Source organism: Rissa tridactyla, chromosome 1, assembly GCF_028500815.1.
Source record: "Rissa tridactyla isolate bRisTri1 chromosome 1, bRisTri1.patW.cur.20221130, whole genome shotgun sequence".
NCBI lineage: Eukaryota > Metazoa > Chordata > Aves > Charadriiformes > Laridae > Rissa > Rissa tridactyla.
This window is the reverse complement of record NC_071466.1, coordinates 179,298,829-179,325,053: the sequence shown is the minus strand read 5'-3', so window position 1 is coordinate 179,325,053 and position 26,225 is coordinate 179,298,829. Positions and strand designations below refer to the sequence as shown.

At 38.4% G+C, this 26,225-nt stretch overlaps 1 protein-coding gene across 7 annotated transcripts in view; it reads right to left on the bottom strand.

The window, feature by feature from the left end:
* Positions 1-25,394, bottom strand: part of ZFC3H1 (zinc finger C3H1-type containing) — a 43,628-nt gene extending 18,234 nt beyond the window's left edge. For 4 of the 7 annotated variants that reach the window (XR_008464465.1, XM_054188449.1, XM_054188455.1 and 1 more), the window contains exons 1-19: positions 24,708-25,394; positions 20,181-20,600; positions 17,250-17,314; positions 16,792-16,987; positions 16,362-16,588; positions 14,588-14,711; positions 12,939-13,036; positions 11,764-11,967; positions 10,907-11,071; positions 7,239-7,376; positions 6,719-6,837; positions 6,232-6,378; positions 5,020-5,194; positions 4,693-4,824; positions 3,427-3,975; positions 3,234-3,343; positions 1,864-1,995; positions 661-782; positions 3-104 (exon numbers count right to left, since the gene is read on the bottom strand). Coding sequence is in view for 6 of the 7 variants with exons in the window: in XM_054188449.1 (XP_054044424.1) it covers positions 3-104; positions 661-782; positions 1,864-1,995; positions 3,234-3,343; positions 3,427-3,975; positions 4,693-4,824; positions 5,020-5,194; positions 6,232-6,378; positions 6,719-6,837; positions 7,239-7,376; positions 10,907-11,071; positions 11,764-11,967; positions 12,939-13,036; positions 14,588-14,711; positions 16,362-16,588; positions 16,792-16,987; positions 17,250-17,314; positions 20,181-20,600; positions 24,708-25,314 (3,832 nt within the window). In the remaining variant the exon portion in view is untranslated. The remainder of the gene's footprint in view (positions 1-2; positions 105-660; positions 783-1,863; positions 1,996-3,233; positions 3,344-3,426; positions 3,976-4,692; positions 4,825-5,019; positions 5,195-6,231; positions 6,379-6,718; positions 6,838-7,238; positions 7,377-10,906; positions 11,072-11,763; positions 11,968-12,938; positions 13,037-14,587; positions 14,712-16,361; positions 16,589-16,791; positions 16,988-17,249; positions 17,315-20,180; positions 20,601-24,707) is intronic. The other 3 variants (XM_054188450.1, XM_054188452.1, XM_054188453.1) reach the window with 3 other exon arrangements.
* Positions 25,395-26,225: the final 831 nt, after the last annotated feature.

Genomic DNA, 26,225 nt, shown 5'->3' with positions numbered 1-26,225 from the left:
ACTGTGACTTTTACTCTCATTGACGTTGCTGGCCAGAAGAACGGCCATCTGATCCACTGACATACGGTCTCTGTTTATACCAAAAAGTTTTTCAACATATTTTTCTGGAACAAGAATATTTGTATCTTAGGTAAACACATAAATGAAAATGGATAGGTAACTTAAGAGCAATTTAGCACAACTTATGCTGAATTCACAAAATATAACTGCTTCGAGAGGTATAGTAATTTAACATACTAGAACAAAGAAATGAAAAACTGAAAGAGTTCTGTTCGGCAACTTGCCTATATGGCAACAGCATTATTATAAAATTCTAGCTCCGCCGAAACAGACCAGTCCAGTAGTTACAAAAAGTCTGGAAGGAGAGGGGGAGAGACTGTGCCCATCACTCCCCAATCCCCTAAATCCTAGCAATATATATATTTTTTTTTTTTTGACTGAAGTGTTCCACAGATTAATGACTTTTCCTTTCTGTAAAGACACCAAGGTAACTACCCACTTCAAGGACTGAATTGGACAACTGCAGAAACCAATTTTTTCGTATAGCTGTATCTTATACATTGCTTTACATCAAAGTCCTCGCACCCAGAGCTTTCTATGAAAGCCATTCCCTTCAGAAATGAATCTTTGGATATAAAAGTGAACAAAAGACTTAAAAACCTGTGGCAGTGCTGATTTCTTCATCAGTGCTTTTTTCTGAACAGCCAATCAGTTCTAAGTTGTAAGACAGAATATCCTGAAACAGCTGCTTACGGCTAAGAGTGCAATCTTTCATGTGCTGCCTAAAACAAACAGATAAGCAATTAATATATTTATCACAGCAGCAATTTAATGAGGCTTATAACTAGAAAGTTGGTTTTGATACACACTAGGGTGAGGCATAAAGAAAATGACACCCACAGAAAACACTACAGTCTGCTTTGAAATTTCTGCTAAATATATCTGGGTCTTCTCTCTAAGCTAAAGCCTGCATCAGTAACTTAACCCTAGTCTTCATTATTTCACTAAAGCATTACTCTTTAAAATAAACCTCTACACACTTGTTTCACACTAACACAAAAACACTGTATTTAGAACTTTCTCGTTCAAACAAGGTAGTTTTAAGAAGTAGATATCACTTTGTATTTAAAAGATTCAAACTATGGTTTGATGGTAGCAGCTAAAAGCTGATCCAAAAAGCCACCTGCCACTGAAAAGGGGAGAAGAGAGATAAAGTTCACTCCTATTATATTTTTCCAGTAGTTAGAAGTTTCCAAATTGAGTTTACTCCTGACCAATTCATACCCACTTATACTTGTAACAACTTTTTAAATAGACTGTGCAACGCTGTTTAACAAACTATTTTTAATATCATTTAACACCACGCTTCAAAGAAACAAACTCAGCCAGTATTTTCCCAGAAAACTAGGATTCCACTACTACAACAGTTTGTCTGTTTGGTTTTTTACATAATTACATAATATTTGGTATATGCTTTTTTTCCCCCGTTAGCAGCATGATACCTCTCTATTGTGCCTAACAGTATCAGCCACCACCTGAGGTTCCATGATGGTCTGAAGTTATACTGAAGCAATGAAGCAAGAGGAGTCCCATCTGAATTACAAGGAAACCAGAAGGTCAAATATTCTTTAACAATGCATACTGCTTTTCTAAATTTACATCTAAAGAGCTTCCTTTCTTCATGGCTTTCCTGCCAACCAAGTATCTGCAATAGGGTATTAAAAGTAACTTTTCTAGAACTTGTGCATAGCATCATAAATGCAGACCTCTTAAAGAAATGAGAATCATGCATATTTCAGTCTTTGAGTCAGACATCTAGAAGAGAGGTTTAGTTTAAATGAACAAAATTAAGAAAGAACTCACCACTGACAGTCATCATCATTACATGTGCCTGTTAAATCAAAACGGCAGAAACACTGTTTTGGCTCAATCATATTGCTATACGTTACTGAACTGAGGTACAGTTTTTCCTTGGTTCGAAAATACGGACTAAACCTAAAACGAAACAATGAATTATTTTGACAAAGGTTCCAAGGTAAGACATCAGTTTTACTAAACAAAAAGTTAAAAAAAAAAAATCACATTTTCTGTATTAAATCTCTTTATTTCCAAACCCCTACTACAAACCAAAGGCATTGCTGACCAGTGAGTTAAGAGACAGGTAAAAGCAGTGGGAGAGGCGGGGAACAAAACAGTACTTCTCAATCTAAACAGATTCTGCTCTAGCATTCTCTTCCCCCTTGGGTGCAGAACTTCATTCATGTTAAAAGAGGAAGTGTAGTAATCATCCAGTAGAGAACGCAAACCACTGAAATCAAATTTCAGCTCAGTTCTAGAAAAAAATGCACTCATGCTCTGGTCAGCGTAAGATCAACGTCAAATGGAAGTATAAAGAGAACCACTGAAGATTAACCTCAAAAAAACAATGAAAAAATCCCCATCAGATTTTAGAACATGTAAACAAACAAAAAACAGTCTGAGCTGAGCGGACAAATGCTTGTTTTAAATCTTTAGCTGAAGTTTGAATATGTCAATTTTGGGATTTCTAGCTCCTTAAGGAGTTGAAGCCATCACCTACTAGAAGATAAAATGAATACTTTATGATGCATACTCCATCTTTGGCTACTTAAGAATACAGAAATAAAAAGCCTGAAGCATACGGTAGGATTCAACTGCTCCAGTTTAAATTCCAAACTTTTGTTTTCTAAAAGTTAATGTGTAGGAACAAGTCTCTTTAGTCAAAAAACAGATGTGTCAAATTGATTACACTTGCAGGTGCCTATTTTAAGTCAAGATGCATCACTGTAGTCATGCTTCTTTCCACTGAGCAGGAATCTAAAAACAGGTGATTGGCTCAATCTTGACTCTCACAATGTAAATCCTAGCCAAGTTTGAAGACTGCATAAGCAAAATACACTCCTGTTAATTTTTTCCTGGAAAAAATCCTGTTTTCAAATGCTTAACTATTATTTTTTAATTTAGTTATACCAAACTATAGTACACAATATAATGTAAAAGCAGGAAACTGCACAAAAGCAAGGGATTCCGGCATACCAGAAAAAGTAACTAAATCTTTAGGTTCCCTAAACTAGACAAAATTGTTTCAGGATAGTCAAGTTTCTCATTGCGATTTGTCTTTCTGTACATGCCTGGGTATTACGGAAGAGCAGTGAAGAATACTTGAACAAGAACACATATACACAGTAGTCAAACAGCTGCTACAGTTTTCATACCTGTAGGATTTAAATACTAGGAGAGGACTATGATAGGGTCCAAATGGAAATGGTTTCACTTCAGTTTGTTTGTTTTGAGATGTAACAAAATCCATGTCCACTGAAATTTCCTAGGAAACAGATAAACAGCTATATAGCAAGTGCAATACCACCTAATAAAGAAAACCTTCATATTTAGTTTTAAAGCATTTACCTGACCACACAACAGATCTTCCTTAGGTACTATAAAGGAAGCACTTTTCACTAGGAGCTCTTTCAAGCTGTCAGCTTTAGCATAAAGCTTTTTCAGTTCATCAACATTCAACCCAAGGAACAGCTCAGGCTCCTCTGACGCCTTTTTAGAAAGTTTGTTTTTAGTTTCTTGTTTCGGAGTGTCCATGTGTTTAAGATTTGGTTTAGTGAAAGAATTAGATTCTCTGAAAGACCTCCTTCGTTCTCGGTTTGAATTAGACAGAACTTCATCATCAAAGTAGTTTTCTTCACTGTCCAAAGACAGCTTATCCTGTGTAAGATCATGAAGTGATGGCTGAGGTAAAGCAAATTCAGACTCCTCTTCTGCCTGAGGTGCAATATTTGATTGTTCCTTGGTTTGGAGTGCACGGGCCTCCTTCAGTTTCTGAATCTTCAGAGCATATTCATACTCCAGTTGCTGTAGTCGTTTTTTCTCTAGTGCAATCAATTCTGCTGAATGCTTTTTTGGACTTGATGCAGGGGAGCTCTCCAACTTCAACATTTTGCTTGGCTGAAAAGAAAAAAAGTTCCCTTTATTTTCACATTTACTGACCTATCAACAGGATGTAAATGAAATACGGGCAAGATATTTAATTCAGAGTTTATAAAAATATATTTTAAACTCTTGCTAGAAAATTTCAAACAAACAGCAGGAAAACCACAAAGGAGTTTGCCACAACTCAACTGGCATGTTTGCAGGTTTTTAAATAAAAATTAGCCTACATCATGTACAGGGCTTCAACAAAAGTTGTGGCTGCATTTAAAAGGTGAGCTATAAAACAAGCATACACAGAGGTGTTGGAGGGGTGAGGGAGAACACAAAGAAAAAATGTACAAAAATATTTTAGCCTTGTTTTTCTATATTTTGTTTTTCAAAACAAGAAGATCAGATCCTCACTTCAGCATCCTTAATAGGTAATTTTAACAAGATCCCTGATGTCTATAAAGTATTTCCTTCACAGGCATATAGCTCCTCTTATTATTTATCTACTGGCACAAAAATATATCCCTGGTAGATAAATGCAGGCTTTGAACAGTTTTCTTTTTTAAATACCTAGTGGTTTTTCTGTTGAATTCTCAAAAATATAGGAAACCAATAGGAAGATTCTTATAGTGCTTTTGAAATATTTTCCCATTTTCCTGAAATCCCATTTGAACTACATTTGCTAATCAAAATTGCTACTGCTTTTCAAGTACAGCATGGTTCAAAGGTATGCAACAGACTTACTCCAAGATGATCTTGCTCCAGTTTTCGTTTCCCAATTTCCTTACTTGCTACTGCTTTTGCTCGAGCAAGTTCTTCCCCGTATTTTAATGCCAGAGCTTTTTTTACTGTAACTCGTTGTTGAACTTTATGAATCTAAGAAAAAAAAAAAAGAAATACTACAGTAAGATGCAAATTTTCAGATGTGACCACACAATGAAATATCATCAGAAAAGACATGGGAATTAGTTAATAATCAATTCAAAGAAAGCCTACTGCCTCCAAAAATCAGGCTTCCCATTTCAAGATTTCCAGCTCTAGGAAACAGAAACATTTCAAAATTAAAGTTACTTGTTCCTGAAGCTTCTTGAGAAACATCTTATTAGCATTCAAGATCTTCTCTGTTGCTTGTAGCTGTTCAGCCAGCTTGTTAATCTTATTTTCAGCAATTCTAACATTCTCTCTCTTCTTGGCCTCTTGTTGCAACAAATGCTTCAAGACAGATTCATCCTTCATCAACAGAAGTCTAAGAGTAGAAAAAGTAGAAAAGTAATGTAACAAGTTTTTTTCCAAAATGAAGTTTCTCAGACCTATCACTGTTCTTCTGAAACCTTAGTTATTTAAGAACACAGCTCTTTTTCATTTATCAACAAACAACATTCTAAGTTTCTCCAGGTAGTCTTAACATTCACAGGACATTAAATATTGGTAGTACATACAGCAGATTTCAGTATCTGAAGTTCAGCATGTCAGTATGAAAACATCCTAGTTATGAGAACAAGAGAAGGTAAGCAAATGGTATATCTTTAATACTGTTTTTAACATTAAGACATCCCAAACACACATGTTCTTGCTTTCTGTTAAGGAACAACCAAATTCTTCCTTAGGGCACATACGCATATTAGCAGATTACAAGCCATAGTGTTATGGCACAGTATCAGAGTAATTAAGTATAAGACCTATGCATTAAAGGAAGCAAGATAAAGATGTAGATAGATGGGTATGAATAAAGGCAGGGCAGAAGAATCTCCTTCAATTTATGTCTGACCAGGAACCAGGTTGTCCACAAGACCATGCAGAAATAGTCTAGTGGCAACAGAAGCAGAGAAGGATGACAAGAACTTTTATTTTCTACAGTAACTTGGAAGAAGGGTGAGAAACAAGAGGCATGCTAGAAGAGGAGAGGCATACAGGAAAAGCTTCAAACAGCACACCTAGCCTGTGGGAACATGCTACCTTCATTGGTAGCATTGAAACATGCTACCTTCAAAGTGTACTGAGTAGTGAAAAGCACACTCATTTTTTGATCTTTCAGAGTTATTAGGTGGCACAGATGATGTTCTAGTCACTAAATGTAAACAGAGCTGAAAACAGCACAACAAACCATACTTAAAGAAGTTACCAAACACAACTCCTTTAGTATGGCAATAGAATTCAAGAGTGAATAGTTCAAGATAGCAGAAAAACAATCATTTGCTGTACTTTAATGCCACACATTTAAGAAGATTATTTACAATTTTAATCCTAAGCAAAAAAGATATAACATGACAGTGAAATACACACCTGTTTTTCTTAAGCTTCGCTTCTGCTTCTGTAACTTGTTTTGTCACTACTGCTATTCTCCCAATTCCATCAACTTCACCATCAGAATTTGCAGGGGACGAGCTGTTCTTCAGTGGATCAGACTTAATTAAGCGTTGCTTCTCACGACTAAAACAGAGAGATTAAAAGCAAAGATGTTCCTCAGCTTCAATATTAAATTCGCGGTGCACTTACAATAGCTTTAAAGTCTTCAAAAAAGTAGCAAGACAAGATTTCAAGTTAAAAGAAAAAGAACTTTCCACAACCGCAATCAACTACTGTAAGTCAGTTCAAACCCAAGGACTTTCTTCAGACTTCTATGTTGTCTTATTAAAAATTGAGGGGGGGAAAAAACCCGAAGGTAATGGCAAGGTTTTCAAACTTGGATTTCCCTTCTGGTTACAAAAATAGACTAGTAAAGGACTACAAAGAATATACATTTTACTTTAACAATGAAACTCAGTTGTACCTGGCAATCTCTTCTTTTAAGAGTCTATATTCTATCTTCTTATCTTCTGGTAGAGCCTCTGGAGTTCTCATTGGATCATTTTCTTTTTCTGATTTTGGAGGGGCTTTGATTTTTGAGGCCTGTACAATGAGGTTCAAATTAATGCTAGTCACACTAATTTAAAATACAGCTATTAATTACTATTTTTTAAGAGGCATTTCAGCACAAACTTAAAGCTGTTCAAGGCTAACCACATCTTCTAAGCCAATACTTTTTTGCTAGTAGTTAAATATGCACTGAATTTTAATTGAAAAAATGAAGCCAGAATTCCATCTTCAAGATGCCATCTTAACCAAAAAATAATTTTAATTAGGCTTGTGCAATCCAAATTTCAATGCAATGGTCCAGTCAGAAGTAATGTACTCTCTCTTACCCGTTTCTGATGTAATCCAGTACTTCTTGACCAAATTCTAAAGCTTAAATTCCATATACAAAGCAAATTCATCACAAAATAAATCTATTAAATGCTGATAACGCTTACCTCAACATTCCTCCTTGCTTCTTTTATCATAGATTCTAGTCCTCCAAATACACTGTTAGTTGAGTTAGATGGCTCTCCATCGGACTCACTATCATCTGAATCATTTAATGTAACTACAACAGATTTGTGTTTTGGAAGCTGTGGGGAGAATTAAAAGAGTTTCACAGCAAGAAGAAAAGCTAGAGACAGATACAACTAAGCACATACTTACTAGAAGAGAAAAAGGAGGTTGACTCTTTTTGTTAGCATGGCGCACCAATTCGACATTATAAGAAAAAAAGAGAAAAAAATATTGTGCTTCTCCACTAAAAGACAGAGATACCATACCAATTCTTGATACTGTAACATGAAAGGTACTCCAACATTTTCAACATATTCCCAAGTATCCGCAGCATATTTACATCTGCATGGTCATACAAATCTCAAACCTTTGACTCCTATACTTCATGAATTACTTGAATTGTAATGAAAATTATGATCTGCCATTTGCAAGCAATTTTTTTTAAGTAACTGAGAGGTAACAATAAATCAAATCTGCATTAGAAATGCTGCAGCACACATACCAAAACTCCCTCATCTTTCAGCCACACAGTTGTGATGCCTCTTGTCCCACAGTTATACTTAGCTGACCTTACAGTGAGCCGCTCAGGCAGTTAAATTGGCAGAACATCAACAGTACATAAAGAACATATGAAAAAAGATTCATCACTTTTTGTCAACATCACTAACTGGAACAGCTCACTGAAGATCAGATGACTGCCAGTTCCAGCACAAAGAAAGATGCAGAAAGAAGCAGATAATTTAGATTAACCTCAAATGCTCTGGAGTTACAGCTTGAAAAGAAGCAACTTAGTTCACATTTCCAGGACTGCTCTTCCCATGTCCTAGTGTAGGTCTGGACAATTACAGTTATACAATTAACCTTTATCTCAGGACAGGACCTCTTCGAAGCTCTAAGTGTCTTTTAAAGCACACAACCCACAACACCCCCTACTTTTTAAAGAGTGAAAAATACCCAATTTCTAATGTTTGTTTCTGATACTCTCTTTCTGGACAGTTCTTAGAATAAGGATCATATTTACTACTCCTGCATGTACTAGAGTTACATCACTTTGGCACCACCATAGCATAACTAGATGAAATTCCAGTTTATATTGGTGAAAGAAAACAAAGCAAGGCACTGGTCCTCTCCTCACAAATATTCTGATTGTAGCTCCATGGAAACCTAAATTAATCAGGCAAGGCACCCCACCCTTCTCATTTTCAGATGCCAGATACACCTCTTCCCTATCACTAGCTCTTGGTATTGAAAGACCAAAGACACCAGGCTGCTTTTAACTTCTACTGCAGGGGAACCACAGCCCCAGCTGTAACGGCAGATCTCTTTCCATGATGTTCTAAGACATTCTTTTCAATCTGTGATGAATAGATCCCTGAGTGTCCATGACTACTTTGAAAGAGGGTCACAAGGTGTCACTGAAAAAGCAAACCAGTATCTGCAGGCTATTTCACTATGCAGAGGTCCTCAACTCCACAGAAGAAATCCCAAGGTTTGTAAATAGAAAACCTCTTCTGAAATATGGTACAGCATACTCAAACATTCAAAAGCTACCGAGCCCCCAAAACTATGAAATTAGATTTCAAAACCTGAAGAATTTGCATTTGTGATTTTTTTAATTTCTGGATATATCCAAAAATGCTCACAGAAAAACTATCAGTTAAGTTCAAAATAAAATTCTCATGAGTTCACTTTTTTTATGTTCTAGTAAGAAGTACCAAATACTACAAAAACTGAAAGAGTCATAAGCATTCAATACAAGTTGTTTCTAAAAGCTTAAACTAACAGGAGTAATTTATATTGTTTTCACAGAAGACAAATAAGTCTTTTTCAGACTAGTCTCCTGTGAGACTTTTTGGGCGATACATGCACTTATTTTATGTAAAAATATTCTATATCCCTAGCTATTAAAAAATTAACAAATGCAAAATGCTTTGTTTCTATAATCACTTTTGTAAAAACGGCCCTAGCCAAGCTAGCTGATTCAAATACAAGGTATTAATCTGTCAGCTTTAACTAAGCTAACCATCATTAGCAACAGGCACTACATTTCAGTTTTTCTTAATGCTTACATAATGTACAGTTGATAAGAGACATTTATCAAGTTACTAAAACAAACCAACAGCTCCCCAGTAACATGTGGTCTCCCTCATTTACGCAACAGCAGTTAATGAAGTCTCAGGACAACAGAATATGTGGTAATTTAAGGTTTTTTTCAGAATAGGTTTAGTATTTAAGCATAGGAACCCTTAAAAATCTAAGTAAACGTGAAGCAACTATAGAAAGGATAGAACATGCCCAAATTGAACAATTACTCCAGTTATATCTAGAATTTCAAGTAGATTATGAAGATTGGTATAGAAAAAAAAAAAACCAACACCTACATCCACTTAAGCTTAAGAGCACTATTTTCCTACAGAAAGGAAAGTAGGCCTTAGAATGACCAAAAATGGAATATACAGGTGTCTACCATCTAAAGCTTTTTTTTCCATTATGGAATCAGGTGACTAAGTGATCATACAGTCTGTATTCATGGGCAAGCAAGCTGTTGGCCAGCTACAGCTAGACTTCATAGTGATACAATAGCCTCAAAGATACTATATATTCCTCCAAACTTTGTTAAAAAAAGTTTTAGAAACAACATCCACTGACAGAAACGCAGAGGTACGGACTCAACCACACTATTCATTAGAAAATCTGCATGGGAAAGAGCTACAACAAAGCCAGCTCTGTAAGATGTGGTGTTAAAATCATCACAAACCATCCATATGTAGTGTTCATTCCCATAAACAGAACAATAGACTATATGGGCTTCTAGTTTGGCATAACACAGGCAAATATGTTTTTATAACACATTTCCAACAATCCAAGGAGACTGCAGACATCACAAATCAAATGCTACCTGCACACAGCTCCCATGACCATTCAAATGAAGGTCAAGTTACAGAATATGGTTTGAGCTAATGTGATGAAGTCTGCTGCTGCCTGAAGGAGAATACTCTCTCCTGTCTCACACCCTCCCACAGACATGCCATCTGCCACCACTTTTGTGCTACCTCTCATGCTCACACACTGTTCACTGAAAAAATTCAACTCCCCCTAGAAGGAAAAGTACTGTTTTCCCCCGCCAGGTTAGTTTTCTAAACAGTTTAGCACGTTATATTTAAGGTAAGCAACAGGACTGATGCTCCAGACCCCAGTTTAAAAAAAAAGGGAGACACCATTTGGCCAGCAGCAGGAGAAAGAGCAAGATCACCTCTTTTTTGGCAACAAACTGATTAGATTGGCTCAGCTACCATTGAACAGCACCCTGTAGTCTGTGCTAATCTGGAAAATAAATTAATCGAACTACATTTACAGTTTCTTTTAGTTCAGATGAGTGCTGGCATGTTTTGATGCTCTCTTAAGCTGTAAATTCTTGTTTCAGTGTCAAATTCTTTCCAGAACAGCACGTGGATTTTTGAAGTTACTAATAATTCAGATGTTTAATTGGAACTCCACCATTCTCTGCTGTCTCACTAAAAAACCTTAAGTCTTTTTGCTGTTCACTTGAACTGAGGACAACTTCAACTCATAGTCTTATTAACAGAAAGCACCAATATTTCCTTACTGTGATCACTGCTCGTGGAGGCCTCGGTACTCTAACAAACTTTGTGTTTTGTACCCGTGGCTGTGACACAGTATTAATACTGACAGCGGACAGATTGCTTCTTGGCACAGACTGCAAATTATCTGGAACAGGAGGGGAAGGTGGACCACTGTTACTTGAGGTTTCCTAACAAAAAAAAAAATACAGTCATAAAAATACACACTATACACAGCTATTTTAAAAGACATAAGCATAAATGAGATTGTTCCATACATGACTTGGAATTGTAATTTAGGCAGACTATCCAAACACATTAGACAATGCAATTCTGCAATATTATAAAAAAAAAATCACAGAAGAATATGAGTTATTCATAGGTCAGCAGCACAAGATCTGGGACCTTTTAATGAGGTCAAAAACAATCCAATTTTTCAAAACCACAGATTTTGCTTCTCACTCAAAAAAACCCAAAACAATAAAAACCAGAACAGTTAACCTCTCCTAACTCCTTTTGCTAGAAGCTTGAAACAAAGGTGTCTTGTTTTCTAACTGATACCTGATAAATAACAAACATCTTTTGCAGAAAATAAAATCCCCATTCCCCTGAACACATGAAACTTTTAGTTTCATACTTCTTTCAGAAATAAAAGACAAGCTGTGATTTACGATTTAAAGGATGTTCTGGGGTGGGTTTTGTTTTGGTTTCTTTGGGGTGGGGAGGAGGAGTAGAGGGTGATGAAAATTCAGAATTTGTTTTTTTTTTTTAAGTCATCAGAAAGGCAGCATGAGAAAGCCTGTAATCCTCACTTAGCAGGTCATATTTAAGTTTTGGTCAAGATTGCCATCTAGAGGTTTACATTCAAAAACCAATACAGTACCTCAGATCTGAAAGCTCGTTTGTTGGCTAGAGACTTGAGTAATTCTTCTCTTAAGAGCATCTCCTCTTCCTCTTCCTCATCTGCAAATGGAGGTTTTGGTGGCTGTTCAGGCTCTTCAGGGGGAAGAGGTGGAAGAGGTGGAGGCGGCTCAAGAGAAACACAAGAAATACCCTCCACATAAAGTTGGCTCAAAGATGGTACAGGCTGAGATAAAACAGAAAACAAGGGTTTGAAACTTGAAAATTACTACTACTTTGTGATCATTTAACAGAGGTTGAGTCCTAAATTAATTCATGATTTAAAACTAATTCAAACTGCAGTGGATTCAGACCACTGTCAAACGCTGTTACTAAACAGTGAGCAATTCTCAAAGAAGATAATGGAAAACAACAAGGTTCCATTTGGATAGTCAAGTAGTACATATATACAAACTAAACATAAATGAGAATTCAGAACCACAGATAGTCTAGCTACAGAAGTATGGCTGACCAGATAGGTTCACACTGCTTGAAAAAACAGTCCTTAAACAGTTTTATGAATTTGTCTTGAATAACAAAATGACAATTTCCTTTAGTCAAAAAATCCAGAAGCTGTCATGACAGGGAATGGCAACTTTCTACTGCTTTACTAAGAAGGGTAAGAATCACACAGTGAAGAAAAGTGGTGGGGAAAAAACTAAACAAATTCAATTTCCATGCGGACTCTTAAGTGAGCAGACAGACAGCATATAGTCAAAATGCACAAAGTTCGAAGGAAGGACTGATGAGCTACATTTTTGTGCTTCCCCCCCACCAGGTAACAAGTCAGAGGATAAGCATATCTACGTACATGGCCTAGAAATAAGAGGGAAAGTTGCCTTGCACTAACAATTCCAATTCATTATTTTTCCTCATGTGCTTCAGACAATTTTTGTTTTGTTATGAAACAGCATAACTCTAAGTGAAGGGAAAATTTTGATTCAATAGGGAGACCTTCCATTAAACCGGAATTGGATCAGCAAAAAAATAGCTGAAATAAAAGTTTTTTAAAAAACAACCACAAGTCTATCAGATAGTTCAAGGGAATCACCAAACAGAATTGCATCAAAAACAGAATCTAAGTTTAATCCTAACTTTAGCATTAGAAATAAGAATTACCAACATTTTGAAGCGTACACTTCTTTCAAGGTTACTTACTGGAATTGGAGGTGGCAGTGGCAAGGAAATTGGTGGAACTGGAGGTGGGAAATATCCTATTGGACACTCAAAGAAAGGAGGCTGCACTGGAGAAGACGCTGTAGTTAAAAAAAAGTTATCGAGCATAAGAAACGTGGCAGGTAATTACTGAACACCAACTCATGCTGATACTTCAACTGATTTAACACAGCAGAAGGAGGAGATATATTTTTGCTATGTGCCAATTTGAAAGGTAACATCAGACACTGTATAGTGCATTTATTTTTTACATATATGTATATAAATAGAGTAGTTATCTGTCCTTCTTCTATTTTACATACAAAATGCAAGTACAGCCACACAGTACTACTAAGGTAATGATTCAGACCTCATATTTGATTTAATTTGCAAGAATTTATCTTCAACTAGGTATCTCAGAGAGCCTCCTGATTAGTGGCTACCAAAAATGCAATACAAGTTGGGACAGAAGCAGACCAAATGCAGAGCTCATAGTGAATTCTGAAACATAAAACTAAAGCTTGAGATGCTTCATGAAGAGAATATTCATGTAGCTTACACATCCAAAACAGCAGGTGCAGTATTTTAGCAAACTAACACATAAGGAAGCCTGACAAGAAAGGAGGGGAAAAAAAAAGAGAGATGGAAGATGAAAAGCAAGAGAATAAAAGTGGCCAATAAAGTAATATACTTGATGAAGCTTTCTCAACACTCCACATGTTGAGATGGAACAAAGAAACCTGAATACCTTAAAATGCACCTCAACTCAGTCATTAAATTATTTAGGCCGGAAGAGATCTCTGGAAGGCATTTGCCCCAGCACAGGTGCTCAAAGCAGGGCAGCCCCCAAAGTCAGCTTGCTAAGGTCCTTGTCCAGTCAAAGTATATTTGAGGATGGAGATTCCACAACATTTCCAGTTAACCTGTTCTAGCATCTGACCATCCCCTGTGAAACTTTTCCCTTATATCCAACCAGAATTTATTTTGTTACAATTTAAGTGTCGCCCCTTGTCCTTCTGTCACACACTCCGCAGAAGAGTTTAGCTCTGTCCTCTCTGTAACTGCTGACTAGGTGGTTGAAGACAGCAGCAAAAGCTTTCCTTAGCCGCCTCTTCTCAATGCAAACAGCTCTCCCAGTCTCTTTCCATAAATCAAGAGCTCCAGTCCCCAATGAACTTTATGAAAAACAAGCCTGATAGTTTCCCTTAATCAAAAAGGTCATTTGCTAGATTCCTTCTAGTACATCACTATCTTTAAAGGCTGCAGTTTGCCTTTATCATCGAAAGCCACGCTGCTGACTCACATATGACTTAACGTCCATTGGGAGCCACAGGCCCTTTTTTGCAAAGTTGCTGTCTATCCAGTCAATTCCCTGGGGCCCTTACTTTGTATTGCTTGGGAATGTAAAAGAATAAACTCTACAGTACTGCAATGAGAACAGTATAACCTTGAGGACCTTCAAAATGCCATTACAGCAGAGATGAGAGGAAAGAGTCAGCATTAAAACAAGATAGAATTAGCCCACCTTAAAATGTTAGTTCCAAACTGCCACATCCCGAAAGAATGACTTTCCTTCTAAAATGATAGCCCATTTCCTACTTTTTAACTCTTATTACGACTCACCATATAAGAAAACTGAAAATAAGTCTTACCTGGAGAGTTAGTTTCACTATCTGTATCCATAGCAACTTCATCATAATTATCATACTGATATATGCCTCCTGCACTATCTGTAGACGGCTTATCCAAAGACCATCTCAAGTCCGTATCTGAAGACTAGAGACACAAATAAGTGTATTTTATTTAGCTATATGTTATTCTTTTAGAGCAAACCAATTAAAAGTAAATTTTAGAAACAGGCACTTACAATTTTGTCTTCTAATGGCTTTATAAATGCATTTACTTGGCTTGTACAAAAAGAGCAAACTGAAGGTTACTTTTTAATCAAATCCATAGCAGGTAGTGACATGACAAATTAACAGGCAGTTTTAAAACTACACCTTTTCAGGGAGGGGGAGGTGGTATCATGATAACACAGAAGCAATTTTTAAATACCTATTAGGTTATTATGTATCTGGGAAAGTGCTATGGTTCTATTTCTGAAACAGGGAAAGAGAATTAAATGCTTTATTATTTCTGTTAATCTGCCATGGCAGTTACTAAGAGTGCTTGAACTACCCTTGTTAGAAACAATACAAGATTGCATGAGAATCATCTTCAGTATGACAAAGGTTGTGTGTTTAGGTAAAACATGTTCTGATTGTTCTAAGACTGATGTCTTGGGTAGAGAATCCTTTTATTGTCCCAGAAGGGGCCACATGCCCAGAGACTGTCAATTAACAAATCAGATTGTTCAAAGAATGCCTAACACTGCATGGGTGCCAACCCATGTTCAGTGAACAGTGAAAATATGCAGAACAGGTAGGTATGACTTCTTAGACTGCCCAATGCATATCTTTCAGGTGCATACAGCAGACATTTTAGTAGCTTTTAGAATTTCTATTGTTTACAATTAGAACACTTTTAGCCTCAATTTTCCACTGTTCTCCACATTTATTGTTATAAATGGGACTCTTCTATAACATGACCTCAAATAGGGAGTCCCAATTCCCTTAGTTGCAATTTCATTTCTCATTACAGCATCAGTAGCTCCAAGCCCTTGAAGCACCTAGCTGCAGCAGCTTGTACTTCCATGATGAAAGAATTAATGCTGAAGAAACGCTGAATTTCTTTTCTGTAAGGTACCAATGTTTTAGAGACACAACATTAGTGATTCAAGTGCCTTTTGCTAATCTCAAGATGACAGAATGAAGACAGCCTACAAGTGCAGCATGACAACTCCTGCAGAAACTCTGTTCCTTCATAAATCTGACACAATTCCATCATCCTATGATGAGGCTGAAGCAATTATCTTTCGCTTCTCGGCATATTTTTCACCTTGACAAATTAAACAAATACTAGAAAGAAACCAAGCCTCAGAAAACATTTTGAAAGGAGAGGCCACTGAAGTTATATAGACCCAAAAACTTTGAAAACGTGGAGACAAAACTGCAATCTAAGAGAACAAAGCCAAGGAAATTTGATTGACTGTTTTGTGTTAGATTACAGACTACTCTTTGATCACGACATTCAAAAATCTTTCGGAGAAAAATGCTCTTCCACCAACTTGCAAATGTACAACTCGTACAAAACCGATGTTACCAAACCCAAAGGGAATGTCTGTCCAGCATGGGATTAAAACACTCTAAACACTGAAATACTTTGAGCTTTTCTCTTTTTTTTTTTTGTTTGTTTTTTTTTTTTTTTTTTTTTTTTTAAAGGAGGGGCAGGTTAGAAGGCACATAGAACCAGGAGGGACATAAAGACAGAAATTACTCATGAATCACAAATGTAACACCTGACCAACATATATAATAAATTTGTTACCCTGCTTCTTGATCTCCTCTTTCCTCCAACTAGCTTCATAAATCGATTGTACTGCTCTTCTTGATTTGAGAGGTCCCTAATTTTTCTGATTTCTTCTTCTCTCTTTCTTCTCTCCTCCTCCTCTTCTTGTTTCCTCAGGTCTTCCTCTTTCTGACGCCTGTCTTGTTCCTTTTGCTGCTGCATCTTCTTTGATGTCTTTGTCTGTTGTTTCCTCAAAGCTTGCTTGGCTTTAAATAAATAAAAAAAAATTATTAACTCCACCTTACCTAAATAGTTCCCCCAATCTTAGATTCTTCAAGCGCTTTGAGTAGATGTATGGGGTTTTAGAAGCATTAAAGGCTCATTGCCCAATGCTTCACTTAACATACTATGTTTTTTATTTTAGAGGTCATGCCATTTGTAGCCATTTCAGTAGTATTAAACTTATTACCTGTAGCACTAGTTTTTTTTGTTGAGTGGGCTTTTGTATTGGCTTTGACTTTCTGTGTTACACTTTTCGTTTTTAACTTTTCCTTGCTTTCCTTCATCACCTGTTGCTCTTTTTGCTGCCATTTTTTACTGGCAGACTGAAGTGCAAGAAGCCTAAGTTGCAATTCAGACATCTCCTCCTCATCATCAAGCAGCTTCTTGAGAAGAAAAGAGAAGAAAGGATAAGACAAAAAGTCAAGAAACACCATTTAATAACTAAATCTTTTTTTAAAAAGTCTTTTGAAGTCTGTCCCAAATTTTTTACCAGGAGAAAGCTTAAAAAAAATCCTACTGCACTAGTGTCATTCCTTAAGAACGGACTGTTTCTATTACTGAAACACTTCTGGACTGCAATTTGGAAAAAGCCATCAGAGTATCATAATGCAATTATGCCTCATCTACGGAGAAATACCTTCTTACCTTTTCAGATGTAACATCTGAACTGCTAAGCTTTCGCACTGATGTTTGTTCTTTGTCCTCTGCACCTTCCAAAAGAAAAATACCGTATTTTTGAACAAGCTGTTTCCCATGAGACAGAGCTACATTAAAATTATGTGCAGAATTTAATCCATACAGACATATTTTACCAGTACCATTGGTATACAGTGTAAAACACAATAGCAGTTGTATGTATAAAAGCACATTAACAAACATTAATATAAACTTGCCATGTCTGATGAAATCCGCATCATCATTACGCCATAAGCCTAAGGCAAGATTTGTCATTTTTTGGTAATTGTCGGTCTTAAGGTTGACACGTACTGCCCCAAGAAACAGAGAAAAACAGATCTGGAGACAAGGGGAAAAGATGACTTCTTGCCATCTGTTTTATGCTCCCATCTCATATCAGCTGCTGTCCTAAGCATCTCAGATTCCACTGGAAGCTATTTTGAGTAACTGGTTAGTCTTTTGCAGAATTAAATATAAAGCCCAAAAGCTGCAGTAAGAACACACTTGCTCTATTTCATGCCAAAGGAAAATAGAAAAGAGTTATTCTATGGAAATGAATAACAAATAGTAATGCTTTCCTGATAAACATTAAGATGTTGAGATATTAATTTGCTAGACTGCCCAAAAGCCATATATCCATCTGATTATTACATAGTGTATATATACATTAACATATTCTATTTTATATAGAATATACATGCTGTATATCATATACTATTAAATAATATAATTATTATAGCTAATAGCTATTAAAATATTTTTGCTTTCTTCAAAAAGGGATTCCTTCCCACAATTCAAATTGGCAGAAAAAAATTTTGCATTCCATACAGCTTTTAGTCTTCCTAGCTTTTTACAGAGTCACATTCAAAAAAGCACTGTTTAAAATATACCAAGACCTTACAGCTAAAGAAAAATGGTATGTAGCAAATGCTGAAGGTCTTCCTTTTTGCACATGCATCTATTTTTTAAAAGCACACATACAAGAGGAAGAAAAATAACATCTAATACCCATACATATTATAAAAGAAAATTCAAAAGAGTTATTACACTAAGCAACGATCCTAACCATTCAGTCCACAGAATGGAAGTAGGGAGACACAGCTGGTACAGTAGTTTCTGTGATGCAGACAGACACATGCAGGGACATACTACACAACTAAAACGCTCTTTCAAACAAGAGGACAACAGAGGCAAAACAGACTAATGGGCAAGAAGGGAAGGAAAGCCTCTGTCAGAGCAGCTGAACCACAGAGAATGAATTCTGGAGACACAAACTTCCCTGAGTTTTAAGACAAGTTCTTCACCCTGAACAGGTCTAGAGAGCATCCAGTACACCATTTAAAAATAAATACAATGGGAAAACAAGTTTTCTCATTTCCTAATATATGCATAACCAAGTAGTATACATTCACTTGATACACATGAATCCACAATAACTGAAATCAGCTGGGTTTTTTACTTCAGAAGCCTGTATTACATTGTCGCAAACAGTTACCCTCATACATAATCTGTCTGCTTTCAGATCATTTTTGTGTCTTACACTGAGTGGTGTGCAAAAATTAAGATGCTCTTAACGTCCATGCTATAGAATCTATTTTCACTATCATATGAACTGTATTTTCAACATTAGTGCTTCTCAGTTTTGAAGTTGGATTTTTTTTGAGACTGTTTTGCTTTTTAAATATCTCTTTTACTCCTGCCTTGCTATGCTGTCTTCTTGCACAGTACTGTTTTTTTCTTCTATAGTCAAGATCTGTGGTTTTTCCTTACGTCTCCCATTAAAAACTACACTACCTCTTAAAGAATACCAGAGCCTTTTTTTATTATGGGAAAAAATACTTAGAATTAGGTGATTTGGCTACCAATTATCAGTTTTCTCTTCCGATTTCTTTTTATAGGCTTTGTCTTCTAAATTCTCATCCTGAAGTTACGTACATATCATTCTGACTTTCAGTGTTCTAGTCCTACCTTTCTTAATATTCCTACTAATTACTCACCTGTGTTCTTAATCCATCCACTTACTAATCAGTCTCTTCCCACTCAAATTGATAGTTTCCTCACACTGACAAATTAGCTAACATGAGATGACAAGTGATATCCACAAGCACACCCTCAACCACAGTGAACACTTATTAGAACTAGATGAAGCCTCAGAATAGGAAATTTAAACTAGCTGCCTTATTTTACTGCAGACTTAAAAGTAATCTCAAGGACTTTCACTACAGGTCAGCTGGACTCAGTAACTTGTTTCTCACTGACTGGTTCGTGCATCTGTGCAATTATCCTCTTTGGCCTGCAGTCCAGAACTATCTGGGCAAGACACTTACTCTACCCTTTGGCTACATTTCTTCTACAAATCCTTTCTATTTCTTCACTATTCCTGAATAGCAATTATGACCAAAATAATTCTGGTGAAAATCTCATACGGGCTTGTTACACTGAAGAAAATACGTAACGAAGATGAAATGCAAAAAAAATGTCTCCAAATGTTATCTTTTCAGCTAAAAAAAAAAAAAGAATAAATCACATTTTGCTTCTGCAAAAAGGAACAAGGGAAAATGAGAAAAATTTAAGTCAAAGCCAATGATTTCTACTGTGAACAGTAATTAAAACCTTCAAGACCTGTCCTCGTGCTTTTTGCCAAACTATCAGTTAGTCTAAGAAAACACATTAGTTAAAAACAAAAGCGAAAAAAACACGCTTCCATGCATGTTTATGTAATTCAAAGAATTACACAAAACAGGAATTAAGTACATTAAATCTATAACTTAAAATGTTTAACATTTCAATTAAAATTAGTATTTTAATTAAAGTAAAAATTTCCCCAACGTCTAATAAATACGATAGATAACAGGAAGCAAGAATAACTTTACAAGCTAGAACAACTTTACAAAATTTTACCTTGGCCAGATTCTGCGACTTCAGACTTTTGCGATGACTGTTTCGCTCCTTCTTTGCCTTTTTTTAATCTGCTCCTCTCAGCTGGAGTAGGCAGTTTTTGTCTGAGAGGTTTCAGTTCAAATGCCTGAAAGGCTATAACCGGATTTTTCTCCTCAGGAGATACTTCTTTTATAGCATCTGTTGTAATACTGTCATTTTCTACAGTTATTTGGTCCTCAGTGTCCACTGCTTTATCATCATCTTGTTGTTCGCTTTCTTCCCTGTTGCTCAAAGCCAGTCTTTCATCTTTATTAATGTGTTCAAGCTCTAATTGTATCTGCTTATACTTCAAGAGCAGATCCTCAAAGCTTTCTTCCACTGAGTTTTCATTTTTAGAAGAGTAGTTCTGCTTTCTAGATGGGGACCTTCCAAAAGTTTTGGCTGAATTACTGGTCAAGAAAACTAAGACAAGAACATGTATAACCTTAAAACAGTGGCAATATTATCACTGAAGACTGAATTATGACAAACAGAACTTAAGATCATTCCCATACATTTTATTTTAATTTTAACTTAAGGCTAGCTTGAAAAGTATCCCTTATAAATACAAGCAGCATACAAAAAAATATATCCATTATTACATATTGACAGCTTAAATAAACATTTTCTCAAACCCACTATTTAAAATATCCTACTTATGACAAGAATTTCATGAATTGCCAAGAAGTCTTGTCTTTTCCTCACACCATCCTCCCAGAAATAACAGCTGTAATGCTGAGAAGGTTTCCTATCACAAAGAGTAAGTCAGACTTCCAAAGTTCATAACTCAAGTATTCACTCCCCATCTGACATTCTGAAAAAGACAGGTTAAATTAGTTCTCACTTATTTTATCCTTTCATAAAACGCTAAGTCTAGTCACAGCACAATTACACACTGCAGTAATCGTAGCTCAACAAATGAACAATCAACAACTGAAGGGAATAAAAAAAAGTGGCTAAAGTCTTGCAATCAAAATTTTTAAAAAAAAATGCTAAACGGATTGGGAATTACTAATTACTCAGAAAAGGTTGTCTATGTATGCCCGAGGGATACACTTTCTCGACAACATGTTGCCCAAGGCAGGCAACGGAAATATTCTTAGGCAACTGTATCCAGAATAAAAGTTCTTGCTATTGGAGGTTCACTTTCTCGTACCTTAACCTGACACTTGGAAAACTAAACTATCCTGTAAAATAATCATGCTCGGGGATAAGTCTTTTAGGATACCAAGTCAGGTTTGACTCATTCGACTTTTCAGTATCAACCCTGCTGTGATAACAGCTGACTCACACCCAGTTACATGAAATGCTTTTTCATCAACGTCATCTGTTAAAACAATAAACGAAGTAAAACTAAAATAGGTGTCCTCTGAATACAGACATACTGAATCCAGAGGAATATAACTTTATATTTGTCTTCTGCTCACATCATGCATCAACAACTTGGATGTTTCGTTATGCTAACTTCTAAAGTAAGTATGAAGAATCTTGGTACATATCCCACAAAACCAACTTCTGTAATATCAGGAAATGTTTTGCTATACAATGCTTTCTTAAGCCTCAGCACAAAAAGCAGAAGCTAGTAAAGATGAGCTACATAAAGTCTGGAAGGTAAGCAAACAAACATAAATATGCTGAAAATATTCAGAGCTGTGTGCAGTATAACGCCAAATTATGTACTAAGCATATTTGCCATACTCACTTCCAACACATTTCTACTTCCAAAAAGACAACTACATTAGTGATTTTGTGAGTCACAGGAACATCTGAAGTTAATTAAGTGATTTAACATCACTTATAAAAATAAGTCTAACTATTCTTTAATACTGAAATACTTCAACAGCTTCTGGAGTCATCTAGAGTTGGGTAACAAGACAAAGCTTTGAGATGTTTTTGGTGCTCAGGATAATGCAATTGCTAGAGCTCCCACAACAGTATTAATCAGAAATTCTGTGTTTCACTTATGTAGAAATTTTTTTTTATATGTGGCTCTACAGAGAGAACGCAAGACTACGTGGTATGCTATGAAAAGCAGACAGGCACATGTACATTAAAAACAACAGCTACTCTTCAATCAATGCAAGAGAAACTTCATCCTACAACCAAAAAGAGACGAACTAAAGAAACTGGGGGGTTAGAAGAAAAAAAAAAAAAAAAAAAAAAAAAAAAAAAAAAAGAGTACACTGCGAAGAGTTCAGAATTCAATGGAAAGAGAAAGTCACATTTTGGTCCCATATTTCAGTCTCAAAATTCCACAATTCTCCATGCAAGAATTTCTGCAGAATGACTATCCAACAGCTTCATGTTAAAGTTGCTAGGAATTAAAAGAGAAAAGCCTATTAAGGGCTAATACCCAAAGAGAAGTAACAAGAATTCTTATAGTGCTCCACTGTGCCGTCTACTTCATTTATACATATGCTTACTTCTACAGAGCATTGTGCAAAGTACTAATTCCAAGGATAAAAAAAAAAAAAAAAAGACGTATCTCTTAACAGACACTTAAAACATTAAAGAAAAATAACAGAAGCCCAACTTCCTATTTTTCTGCTTTTGGTTTTATGGGGAAAATAAGGAAAGGTCAGCAAGGAGGGTTATTAACACACTTAAGTGACCTGCAGCTGAGATGCAGAAAAACACATTATATCATACTAATCATTGCTTAGTCTCATGTGCTTGACAAGTAGAACATCTGTGTTTAGATAACACAGACCTGTGACAGACTCAGAGGCACCCTATCAAACATGCTTGAGATTCCTGCCCTGCTGTGGGAAAGATCAAAGCACAGTGGTAAAGTACGCCTGTGTGAATCCCCGATATATAGGCAAAAGCAACACGTTCAAAAATTCTCTAGCAAGGATCGAGCTGCATGGTGCCTGCATTCCCATTTGTGTGCCTCTGCCCAGGTGCTACTTCAGAGACGCCTCAGTTTGCAAGGTTAACGAAAATAAATGTACTCTTTGCATCTCATCTGTGGTTTTGTGGTTGTTCCTGCGTCGGGCCTGTCAGCTCACAGTTTGAAAATAGAATTACCACTTTCTGAACACTTTTTTAATTAAAAGAGAGGAGACTGTGTATCAGTAATAACAAGCACTGCAAGGTCTGTTTATGACGATCAGCACATTTGCCCTGCAAATAAATTACCCATTACACAGAAAGTAACCATCTTGTGGTACTCAAGAGCAACACTGCAAATTAAAAGACTAGGCTTAAATGGTAAGACACTAGAACCGTCTTACTGTGCGACCTTGGGCAAATCACATCTTCCCTCACTGCATCTCAAGATAAGACCCTTTAAAGAAGACTTCTTATAAAGGCTTCAGTAATGTTGTACCTTTACCACATGAGATTAAATAAAAGCATCTTTTTATCACCAGTTTACATATCCCATTGACACAAAAAAAAATGATTAATGACATGGATAGATAATCTTGTATCTAAAATAACACAAGGATCCAATGAGTAGCTTTCAAAGCCTTAAGTCCTGGCACCAGTAGCAAAATTCCTGTTCCTGGGATCAACCAGCAGAGTCAAGCAAACAATGCACATCCTTTGACTATTGGTACAGAGGACAATAAAACACTATAAGATCCTGGAGAATAGGTTTTAACCACTAGTTCTCTCACTCAGTGTTTTTTTACACTTGTCTACATTTTCAGTTAGGCAACAATGCAGTTACATCAAGTTTCAGTACCAGGCTGCACCTTAGTTACACTGGGCATCAGTTGTGTGGGTTTTTCTGCCCTACAGCAACCCTGGAAAATGAGAGGAGCTTTTCCCATCACTTTTGCAGTTCCTACTCCTAAAAGGAGGAAACATTAGAACTCTATTAAAAGGTCAGCTAACCATCCCTACAATCAATAGAGACCATTCTACAAGGGATGCTGGGTATGGCTTTATACAGAAATAGAGCTTTCCAAACTCCCACAAAAACCACATTCTGTGGTTCCTGTTCAACTTAGGTTTAGCTTTAAAGTTAGCTTTAACTAAGTGTAACAGCCTCTGAAGAGCTGGAAGCGAAAATGAAAAAACACTGGATCCTTCATTGCCCAATAAAGGAAATTAACAAGCTTCGGGTTTTGGTTTTACAACCGTGACACTTTAATTATACGCATTAAAACTGCCGCACCAAAGACTGACCCTACTTCACAATACTTGCACTTCAGGCTAGAAAATCAGCCACCTGGGACACAGTCGACTAAGGCTTTGTTTCAGGCTACACTTTTTCCCTACATTGGGCTGATCGGCTGGGTGGCAAGCCAGGTCACGGCACTAATGCGGCTTCCCAGCAGCCTCTCCTTGAGAAGCAGGCCCCGCTGTCCTGGCCAGCCCTTGGGACTGGAAGGGGAGCCTCCCTCCCCGTTACCCCGACGGGAGTCCTAGTGCCAGAACGGGAGGAAAAAGCGTCCCTTCCCAGGGACTTTCGGCCACGTAACCCGGCACTAACACACCCAGGCCCACCCCAGCAGCACGGCCGCCCCGCCTCCGCCCCCTCTCACGTCTCAAGGATACATTTTCGAGGCGAGGGCTCCCTCCAGCCCTGGCTGCTACTGAATCCGGCACCGCCTCCCCCTCCGGGCGGCCTCCCCGGAGGGTTGCCTCCCCGATCGCCGCCGCCGCCTCGGCTCCTACCCCAGCGCCCTCCGCCCCTGTAGGGCCGGCCTCGGAAGCGGAATCGGTCCAGCGCGTTGTGGCTGCGCTCCCAGAAAGAGAGCCGGGGGCCCGTCTCGGAGTGCGAGCCCGACGGCATCCGCGGCGCCGGCATGGGCGGCGGATGGGAGCGGAACGAGTCCTTGGGCCGATATCCGCCGTGGCCGTGCAGGTGCCCCATCTCCGGCGGGGGCTGGTGCCGTGAGCGGGGGAAACGCCGGCCGGAGGAGGAGAGGGAGATGTCCCCGCGGAGGCCGGGAGGCGGCCTGCGCCTCGAGTAGGGCCTGCTGCTGACGAGGCCGCCGCCGGGCTCGGAGCCACCGCCACCGCCATAGGGCCCGAAGCTGTTGTTGTCATCGTCGCTGATCTCGCCGTCCTCCAGCTCCCCTTCTTCCTTCGGGGAGAGCCCGCTAGGATCCAGTGCCGCCACCGCCTCCCCGGGCGCGGCCGCCGCCTCCGCGGCCGCCATGGGGCCCAGGCCAACGGTTTCGGGCTGGCAGCGCCGCTCGGGCCCTTTCGTTTCCTGCGCAGGGCGGTGCCTCGCTTCCCCTCCCCTCGCTTCCCCTCCCCTCGCCCCGCCCCGCCAGAACTCTCGCGAGATCGCGCCCCGTCCGTTGCTGCACGGGAGGAGCGCGGGGTATCCTGGGTAATGAAGTTCGCAGCTGAGGGCGAGGGCGAGGCCGTGTACGGCGGGGGGGCGGGGAAAGCCCGTGGCTGAGCCAATAGCGGGGCGGTGGCGGGGAGCGGGCGCCAATGGGAGTTCGACTCGCCATGTTGGTAAAGGAGGCGAGTGGAAAGGCCGCCATCTTGTTGAAGGGAAGTGAGCTGCCTGGAGGAGGAGGGTGGTGGTGAAGCGATGGTGAGCGGCAGGATGGTGGCGGAGTGTCAGAGAGTGTATCACCACAAGAGTGTCAATGGCAGCTTCCCTCAGCACCGTCCGGAGCAGGGCAACGACGGCGCTTCTGGAGCAGGGGTCCTCCTGGGCACTCGTGGGTGCTCGTTCCTTTAAGCCGCAGCCCTTTTCTCCGTTGGTGGGGCTCTTGTCCTGCCACCCCTCAAATGGTGCACAGGCTTCTAAAGAAGAAAAAGCAGTGGGTGTCCTGGCAGTGCCCAGCACCCTGGTGCGCATCCTTAACCCACCAGTTCCCTACCAGTAGCTGAACTGCTGTTAAAATTTTTAAGAGGGAGGTTTCTGGCAAACTCTCCTGACCTGTAATTGCTTTGAAGCTGAGGTTGGCCCCAGTGTGACTCGTGACGGGAGTGAAAAGTAAAGCAGTTGCATAAGCTCCTTAAATCATTTGGTTTAAATTCACTTTTCTGAGTACTCTGGTGCTACCTTGTCTGTTCCAGGGATGCAGCCTCGTAGCAGGGTGTTGCCAG